Source organism: Scardinius erythrophthalmus, assembly GCF_964197995.2.
Source record: "Scardinius erythrophthalmus genome assembly, chromosome: 18".
NCBI classification, from domain to species: domain Eukaryota; kingdom Metazoa; phylum Chordata; class Actinopteri; order Cypriniformes; family Leuciscidae; genus Scardinius; species Scardinius erythrophthalmus.
The window spans coordinates 34,779,368-34,789,497 of record NC_138238.1 but is presented as its reverse complement, the minus strand read 5'-3'; the positions used below and the strand labels follow the sequence as shown (position 1 = coordinate 34,789,497).

General features: G+C 35.7%; 2 protein-coding genes across 4 annotated transcripts; one reads left to right on the top strand and one right to left on the bottom strand.

The window, feature by feature from the left end:
- The first annotated feature begins 350 nt into the window (after positions 1-350).
- On the top strand, positions 351-6,558 carry cd79b (CD79b molecule, immunoglobulin-associated beta). Of its 3 annotated transcripts, none has more exons than XM_081392259.1 (6): positions 351-573; positions 678-854; positions 1,319-1,615; positions 1,703-1,821; positions 2,242-2,295; positions 5,361-6,558. In XM_081392259.1, exons 2-6 carry the CDS (start codon positions 704-706, stop codon positions 5,472-5,474), a joined length of 735 nt encoding a protein of 244 aa, XP_081248385.1. In that variant the 5' UTR covers positions 351-573; positions 678-703; the 3' UTR covers positions 5,475-6,558. The 3 variants fall into 3 exon arrangements, with proteins under 3 accessions (XP_081248385.1, XP_081248387.1, XP_081248386.1); XM_081392261.1 differs by having other exon boundaries at positions 366-525; XM_081392260.1 differs by having other exon boundaries at positions 367-531.
- A 1,512-nt stretch (positions 6,559-8,070) lies between these two features.
- Positions 8,071-9,930, bottom strand: ifnphi4 (interferon phi 4; the record flags this gene model as incomplete). Its single annotated transcript, XM_081391965.1, has 5 exons — positions 8,071-8,160; positions 8,247-8,327; positions 8,441-8,584; positions 8,681-8,758; positions 9,661-9,930. 5 exons carry the CDS (start codon positions 9,928-9,930, stop codon positions 8,071-8,073), a joined length of 663 nt encoding a protein of 220 aa, XP_081248091.1.
- Positions 9,931-10,130: the final 200 nt, after the last annotated feature.

Below are 10,130 nucleotides of genomic sequence, written 5' to 3'. Positions count from 1 at the left end.
TTTGTTGATGTGTTTTATTGATATCACACATTGATATCATATCCCATTACAAATATCTAAAAAGAAAATCTTAAATCAAGAAATACCTGCCAGCGAGGTCCAAACATTTTTTTTCAAAAGGAAAACAGTAATATTTGTCTTACCTCACTGGGGGATGTTTCTTGTTTTAAGCTCTTAAATTTAACTTCAAATAGGCTTTATGCCCAGCTCCACTACTTCCTGAACTTCAGCCAGCTCCTTTGTTTCCTGTCTGCCATTATTGGACAAACTGATTAATCCAGGTGTGCCTGACCTCAGTAACAATAATCAGGCACACCTGGATTAATCAGTTTTGTCCAATAATGGCAGACAGGAAACAAAGGAGCTGGCTGAAGTTCAGGAAGTAGTTGAGCTGGGCATAAAGCCTATTGTTAGTTGTTTAGATGTATGTACTGGTCTGAAAAACAAGACAAAAAAAAAAAAATTCTACCAGGACAGGATCTGTTTTTCTACAGATTTGTATCTTACAGTGCAGTGATGCATGCAGTTGAGGTTTTAATTTGTATTTCATTTAGTCATTTTTGTACATAAATGGTAAAGCAGCCTATATCATTCTTAATGTATTTTGCATCGAGATGATTCACTTGCTCCTTATCATTTTGATGCATGGGTGTATGGATTTGCATGTTTCTTCTCAGAAACGGAATTGTATCATCACAGCTTCATGACCCGCACCCTTCAGCTGGCTTCCTTCAGTTCTGTCTTTCTGATCTGTACCGACTTCTACATTTTCTTGGAGAGGTGCATTTCAAGACCAAGAATCATGCATTCCTTCCTGCTGGGATGTTCAGTCATGGCGCTGATTTTCCTCTCAGGTAAATGGCTGTTTTATACATTAAAAACTGCATTTTCGGTTTAAAAAAGTTTTAAACATGGTACTCTCTGAAATGCCACGTTTTTTGATGCACTTTTTAAGATATGGGAGGAATTGTTTAAGACAGCAGTTCTTTACAACCGATTGATTTGATTTTTGTTTTACATTTAAAAGTTGCAGGATTACACTTTGCATATTACAGTTGCCCTAGACTTGTTTTCAGCGTTGTTCTTCCTTCCCATCTGTGAGTGAAAGAGGAAGTCCCACCGCTTCAAAACAAGTTTGCATGTGCCACCTTAAAAATAAACAGTTATAATGTGGGATGCACACACTGTTAAATATCTTTGATAATGCCAAGCATGTTTCATGGTTTTACTTCTGCTGATAACTTACAGCAAATGGCCATTGCAATATTAAACCGGTTCTGTCTTATATATTTTCTCTCTGTCCATCTCATAATTTCAGCTGAAGCAAAACATATCCATGTGTACCAGAAGCCACGATTTCTTGGCGTTAAGACAGATCAGAATGTGATGATATTCTGTGTGTCGTATCAGTCGTCTATGCCGGCTCGTGTAGTGTGGTTCAAAGACCGGGCTGACAAAGACACACTCAAGAACAGCCAAAGAATACATATAAAGGAGAAGAGTGAAAACACAAATGCCTCTATTCTCATAAAGAAAGTGGAGGTTGAGGACAGCGGCATTTATTTTTGCAAGCTGAATGGTACTCTTGGACCGGGAACTGCGCTTGAAGTGTCCAGTAGGTGATGATTTGTTGTTGATGTCATTCACTTTCTTTCTTCGCTAGCCTGTTTACCATACTTGTGTTTCTTTGTCTCTTCCATAGGAAATAGTGATCCCCAAGCTATCTTGCGCAGATCTAGAGTCAAGGATGTTATCATTTTCCTTCAGGCTTTTCTGTTGATTTTGTGCATTGTCGTTCCTCTGGTTCAGTTTTACAAGCTGGTAAGAGCCACAAATGTTCTCTATGACTATGTGCACTTTACACTTTATTTCGAAAGTCCACTTTTGACATTCTACTAACTGTGAGTAACTTTGCAACTATACAGTATGTGAACTAACTCATTGATTTGCAACTACATGTCAACTGACTCTCATTAGAGTATTAGACTGTTTGGTTTAGTAGAATAAGTTGACATGTAGTTGCAAAGTTACTTATAGTCACTAGAAAATTGGTTGAGGAGCATCAAAATAAAGTGTTAGCGGATATTAAACAGGCAGTCTACTAATACTCTCATGACTTCTAGCTGACATGTAGTTACTTATAGTTAGTTGAATATCTAAAGTGGACCATCGAAATTAGTTTAAACAACTTTCAGTTATCAATAAGCAAAAACAACACTTTCTCATTGTGTTTGGTTTCAGGAGAAGAAAGAAGAAGCGGATTATGAAGAACCTGAGGATGATCACATATATGAGGTGACGGTTTTGGTTCATTCGGTTTGCTTGTTACTGTCATGTGTTGGTTTATGGTTGGTTGAGTTTTAAGCTCAGAGTTCTGCAACTATTGTTGCATGCACTACAGGAAGTGAAAACACACATGGTCTGTTGTGATAGACAATGCTTGAAATTATACTTGTGATGTACAATGCGATTTCATAACACAAATAGGAACATTTCTAAACTTTACAAGCTCCGGTCATCGAATTTGATTGGCCGAGCGGCGTTCCATGAGTTCAGTTAGTCTGTGTCAGTTTGCACTGCAAAAAATTATTTGCTTAGTATTTTTGACTTATTTTGCAATACAAAATTTAGGGAATACACAATATATCGGCCGATATACGTTCATTTTTAATGTTATCGTTATCAGCTCGATAAGAAAATTTGGCCGACATATTAAAGCAGTGTATTATTTCCTTCAGCTGAGACATGATGGGTTTTGAATTGCAAAAAATATAATTGAAATCAGTTCAAAAAGGAAAGTACCGTAAAGTGCAACATGTTCAGCGCAAGTCTGTCATATAGGCTACATAACATTATAATGAGAATATTATAATTGTGTGCTTGGGACAAGGCTCTTAATGGTGAGACTTTTGTTTTTGTAATCAGGCGCTCAAAAATTATATAAAAATATGGATTTACATTTATTGGTCAATGTATCGTTTATCGGCTTTCAAATATAAAGTTATCGGTATCGGCCAAAGTTTTCATATTGGTGCATCCCTAACCAATATAGTAACTTAGTTATTAACTTAGTTATTAAAATAGTTATTATCCTTGGTGTGAACGGGCCTTAAGTAACTTTGCAATTGCATGTCAGCTGATTCTACTAATCCAAACCCTAACACCTAACCCTAACTTAACAGTTTGCTAATACTCAACTAAAAATCGAATATAATGAGAGTTAGACATGTAGGTGTGACATTACTTAGAGTCAAACAGAATGTCTAAAGGGGACCATCAAAATGAATTGTAACCCTGATTCATTCACCAAAGTCCCTTTAAGGCAAGTCATTTCACTCGGTGGCCATCTTTGAAACGCCTCTCGGACGGCTATTTCAGTCATGCATGTGCAGCTCCTATCTCTCTCAATGGGGAAACATCAAACTCTTTAAAGCTGTTCACCAAGCTCACGATTAAATTTCATATTTAAAATCACCAATGAAATCTGACAACAACTGTCTCATTCATTTTGTTTCTGAACACTAAAAAATGTTCAGGCTGGACCAGCCAATGCACATGTGCAGTCATAAGCGTGTGTCTCAAAACACTGACTGTTTCTATAGCAACTGGAGCTTCTGAAAGCAGCGGCAGTGATGCAATGACTTTACCACTTATTCCTCCATATTGTGCATTGTACTTTCTCCCATTCATAGAAATATGAGTGCACAGTATTTGTATATCTAAAGTCTTTGGTCTTTTGGGCTTTGGTGTTGTTAGTAGACACTCAACAGTTAATTCTGCTTTGGCTTCATTTGGAAATAATTTTCAAAATAGACGAACTTAGTAACCAGCACTAATGAATTATAGACCTTTTTTCCTGGTGTAGGAATTGATCTTTCTGTCTATATTACAGTTTTTCTCGATTGCTAACACATAATTCATGAAACTGTTTTCTCAAACTGTAAACACAATCTCATAACTACACACCAACTCGTACAACCCTCAAACTATCATCATGTCGAATCAAATATTTTAGTAGTTTCTTGGTCTTCTGACAAGAATTTCTCAGTTCTGCAAAAATACAATACATGTGAAAAAAATGGGCAACAAATAAATTTGACAATCACACGTCTGAGGGTGTACGTTTGACAGTTTACTGTACATAAAATAGTGAATTTTCCAGTAGCACCTCATTGCAGTACACGAGATCCAGGGGGCGGAGTTGGATCCAGATTTAAGGGGTGGAGATTGATAGGTTTAGGGGTGGGTTTAAGGATCGGGGGTGGAGATTGGTAGGTTTAGGTATATGTAAGGTGGGAGGAGTTGGATCTGGATCCAACTACTCCCCCTGGATTTCGTGTTCTGCAGTGAGGATCATCTCAAATTTTCCCTCATCTAAAGTACTGAGTTCTGTAATTAAACTGTATGAAAAGCCTGTGGATGTACATAGCACATAATCATTGTTTATGTTTTATGAATGAGAACATGGTTAAAACCTATAAAACAGGTGACGTGTTAAAGGGATAGTTCACCCAAAAATGAAACTTCTGTCATTAATTACTCACCCTCATGTCGTTCCAACAACCATAAAACTTTCGTTCATCTTCGGAACACAAATGAAGATCTTTTTGATGAAATCTGAGTGCTTTCTCTCCCTCCACTGACATCCTATGCAACTTCCACTTTCAAGTCCCAGAAAGGTAGTAAAGACAGACATCATTGAAGTAATCCATGTGACTTCAGTGATTTAACCTCAACTTATGAAGCGATGCAAATGCTTTGTTTGCGAAAAAACATAATTTACCACTTTATTTGCAAAATATTCATCTCAAAAGATCGCTCAAGCAACAACGTCCGTTCTCGCGTCAACACAACACACATGCATCTTGGTGCATGTTCTCATGGTTAATATTAAATGAAATGACAATTTATTCATTTTTCTGCGCAAACAAAGCACATGGATTACTTTAATGATGTCCCTGCGGCTTCAAAGTGGAAGTTGCATAGACTGTCAATGGAGGGAAAAAAATCTCTCAGATTTCATCAAAAAAATCTTCATTTGTGCTCCGATGAGTCCGATATTGGTTTGGGACGACATGAAGGTGAGTAATTAATGAGAGAATTTAAATTTTTGGGTGAATAATCCCTTTAAACGTTTTATGACATGTGTCTTTGTTTCGAGAACTGAATTAATGCTTTGGGAAATTGTGCCAACTGAATCAGTTATTATAGTGTGTTATCAATCGAGAAAAACTGTAATAATTCATGAATGAAATGCATGGCTTCCCATGTCTTATAGTATACTACTTTAACAACATCACATGCTCTTAATATTCTTTGAAATCCCTCTGTTTTTTTCTGATTCTCTGTGTGCTGTACAGGGTTTAGAAATCGAGCATTGTGGTGGTGATGTATACGAGGACATCTCTGTTTACGCCCAGCCCAGTGAGCCCACAGATGCAGCATGGGAAGTTGAGTCCCCAGACCAAGAGTGAGAAAAACACATCCAGATGTCAGCTTCAACACCAGAACAATGATTACGTTCAGTCCATATCACGACTGTACATCTGTTTGTGCTGTATGCACACTGATGATGTCACTGAGTGTGAGTGTATGTTTGAAAAAGATTTCACTTGAAAGCATGAAACTGTTATCTCGGAAGGAGTAACCATGCCGTTTATATACTAAGTTTATATGAGTTTTGATGATGTTGTGGAATTTACACATTTCCATAACAATATTCCCAGCTAACAGGGACCGTTCTCAGATGTGTACTGTACTTCTTCCAGTAATGTTAATAGAATGTTATGGTCTTTAATAACATTATCAAAACATTACCCGCAAAATAGTTATTTACACGTTATTCATGGAACGTTTTTCTGAAATATTTTAATATAATGTTTTTTTGAATGTTAGCCTATACTTTTTTTCAGATGGTTCAGAGAACATCCAAATGTAACATTCCCATAATACTTGCAAAATGATAAAATAGAGAAAATATTCAGTAATGCTCACATAACCGATTTTTTTTTTTTTTTTTTATGTTCTGAGAACATTAAGAAATAACGTTTTCATAACCTAATGAGAACGTTAGCAGAATGTTCATGGAACATATTTTTGTTGGCAGGGTTGTAATACATTTAACTTATGTTTTTATTGTTGTTTGCTAGTTTGTTTTCTTTATTACTCAGTTTATCAACTGATATTGTGTTATGTGATAGTTTTTTTTTTTTTTTTGTGAGTGTGTTTGTTTTATAAATGCACTGGCTCTGGCTATTCTTTCGTGATAATAAGGTGCTGTGTATGTGGAAATAAAAATACTAGTGGTAAGGAACTGCTCAAAGCTAAAGGAACCTGCAAATCAAATGTCTACTTTCACTTCATTTCTGTTAAAATAAGCATCAGGTGTTTTCCACAAAGCAGCTTTTTTTGGTATATTTTCTTTGCATTCTGATATGGACTCCACAAGTCTGATGATCATTTGAAAGAGCATCTGCAAAGAACATTTGACCGTCTGTACAAGGATTTAACATTGTCAGTGTTTTTTGCTATTTGACTAGTAAAATATTGCAAAATCCTAAATATGTGTTCTTCATTTTATGTTAGTATTTGTTTTGATTTTTTACCCTAGAAAGCAGATCACATTTGGTCAGTTTGGACTGTACAGTAGGCCTATATATGGATTAAGTAGGCCTACATACTTGAATGGAGACTGAGACAGGATAATACACATGAGGAAAAGAGAGGGAAAGAAATACAAAAAGAGACACAGACTGACAGAAAGAGACAGTGCTTAGTCTTCTAATAATAAAGTGCTGTAAGAGCTGCAGGGAAAGCGCGCCATCTTATGGCCATTCAGACAAACTAACAGTCGAAATCATTTTCAGGCTGGAATACACTAGCCTGGTTAAAACCAGACCATTCTCAGTAGTACCTAAATAGTATTAACAAATCTAAATTTGCCGGAAGTTGTCTGGGTTTTCCCAGGCTAGGAATACACACGACTTTTCAACAGATTTAACACCTGTTGTGCCGAATTTCGACCCCCTGCCAAATTATTACCCCCCCTAGTTGAAGTCAGTACATCATTGCCTAATCCTAACCCCTCCCCCACAACTAATCCTAAACCTACCAATGCTAGGGTGATAATAATTTGGGTGTCGAAATTCGCCACAACATACTGGCCCGATATCACAGACAGGGTTTAGATTAAGCCAGGCTTAGGCCTAAGTTTAACTATGACATTTAAGTAGCTTTTACAAATGTGCCTTAAAAACATTACTGGAGTGCATCAATAAGATAAACAATGGCACTTACATGTTTTAAAATACAAGAGACTTCTAGTTAACCAGCTCACACGTGCATTTTAGTCCCTTGTCTGTGAAACCGGGGTTTATGTCATAACTTCGACTTTTAAAGTCCTAAATACTCATCATTTTGACTTTTTAATTTCAAACATTTTATAATTATGACGTTTCAAAGCATTAAACGGGCTTCCATATTCATATGATGATGATGTGTGAGATCCTCAGTTGGATGTCCGGTTTTTCTTTAACTTCAACAGTCCACAAGTGTGTGATGTTCTGAAAAGTGCTGTAGTCGGCAAACATTTTCTTTTGAAAGGATTTTATAAACTTTCTTTATATTTCATAAATAAATTCACAAAATATATAAAAAATTCAAGTTTTTATTGAATGTCAGAAATACAAAATACATATTTTTATGTAATCAGTAATCACTGAATTTTTGCATATTAATGTCACAGCTAGAATAAAGGATCCATTAATAAATAAATAAATAAGGATAAAACTATGCAAAATATATCATATAAAATATGTTTAAATAAAATAAATATATAAAAAATAAATATTAAATTACAATGAATAATAATTCTAAATATCTTAAATAATTATTCAAATGTAATATCTTTAATATAAATAAAAGCTAAACAGAATAAATAAACAATATCTAACTCTTTTTCAACTGTATAACAATGAATCTACTGTAATAAAAAGAGTGTAAACATTGATTAATAACACTGAAATATTTTTATGTTCTTTTGTTAATGCGAAGCTTCTAGAAGTGCAGTCATTAAGCCTGAATGTTGAAGGGGAAATACTCCAGCTGGTTCATCAGACTTATGACCCGTTTTCTGATGATCTCCCAGCTTTCTCCTCCATCCTCCTGCGAGAGTAATGCATCGTTAGGATGAGTTTCCACATTTATAGCTGAGGGTTCATCTTTCTATATTAGAAGTAGAATCTCACCTTGTTCGGGTCTGTCATTTGTCTCAATCTTCCAAAATAGAGATGCAGCTTTTTGTTCCTCTTCATTTTGTTGTAATCGCTCTGCATGCATTCAGAAAGAAAAGAATGAGTTCCTCTGGCTCGACTGCTGATGACATTACGTATATATGCAAATATAAACACACTGTACTCACACACTCAGTAGTACTATTCACACACGAGCACAGTCCATCAATCTGCGAATGGACGATGGCTAAGAAATCATCGAATTTTTTAGCATCCCAGGGCACGACGGCGTCGTCAAAGAGGCCAGTGATCTCTTGCAGAGCCTGGATGACAAACAGGATCTGCTTCTCAGGCTGAAAACAACAGAGATACATATATGAATACAGCTTCATAATCAGCAGCACAAACCAGGATTGTTTGTTTTTTTCTGAAAAATCATTTTTGCTAACCTCTGCTTTTCTGTGGTTATTGATCAGCTCATATGGGATAGGGTTGATGTCCTCATGGTCATTATGGATTTTCTCACCCTGCAAAATATTCAGAAACAGATTTAATGAAGAGACTATATTGAACAGAGTGAACAGATTCAGATCTGAATGCTTTTTTTATTTTATTTTTTTTGTTTCGTATTTGATTGTTATGGGTCATGTAGTATGATATTAAGAATGTGAAGTTCATCGGTTTTATTCAAACGCCAAAAACTGAGCAGAAATATGAAAGTTGCTGTAGAGGTTGAGATTAACATGGCCAAAAAGTAAGATGAAATTCTGACAGCTTGTAATGTAAATCAGCGTAACAGATACTGACTTAAAATTCATGTAAATATCAGTATCTCACGATAATATGTCTAGGATGATATTTACATGTTTAGTTTTATGAACCATAGATATGGAGCAAAATATTAAAATACAATGTAAATAAACAATTCAATCAATCAATGAATCAATCATCAATACAGTGATGATTGACAGATATACAAATAAACTTTCCTCAAAAGCCAGGTGCATCATATTGATACTCACATTTCAATATGATTTTTATTTTTTTTAATCAAGCAAATCTAAGTTACTTCAGTCCAGAAAGTGTTCATCTTGAAAAATCCCTAACAATATAAAAGATATTCTTATGTTTATTTTACACACTGGACATTTCTACATTTTACTAAAAGACCTTTTACTTACTAAATGTGGGAATTATCAATGTGAAGATTGTGTCTTTTCAGCTACATTTAGAGACCTTATAAAGTCATGTATCGAATATGACACAGTATAGGGATCAAAAAACCTTTCGATTTTTTTTTTTTTTTTTTTTTTTTACACGACCATGACAATTTTTTTAATACAAATATTAGTCTCTCAGTGAATAGCCATAAAATATAGGTATGAAAAATAATTATATATATAAAAAAGTAAGTAGAAAAAACACTCACCATCGTTCTGATGTGATCCAAAGAGATTCCATGCTGGCGCTGAAACTTTGATGGACCATGTCGACTATGTTTGGTCCACTTGCAGCTCAGCACACAGCTGACACACACTGCCAGAAGAAGGCAGAGCTGAAGATCCAGACGAACATTCATTCTGATGTCTCGAGTGATGATCAGTGATTCCACAGGTTGATCCGCTTGATGAGCTGCTGCTGTTTCAGTCCTCAGGTTGTTCTTTACTGCTGTTGGATGATCTTGTGTCTTCTCCTCCATGCTGTCCTCTTATATATGCTATGTCCCTATCTCATGAATCGAATATGAGATTCACTTTTCAGATGTCAGCGGCCACACACCTGAGCGATAGGTAAACCACAGTGCGCACGCTCGAGAGTGAGCGGGGGAAAGTTTGGCGTTTCATCAGAATTCCTACAGTGACCTCTCATTGTGTTCACAAGTAAATAACAAATACATTC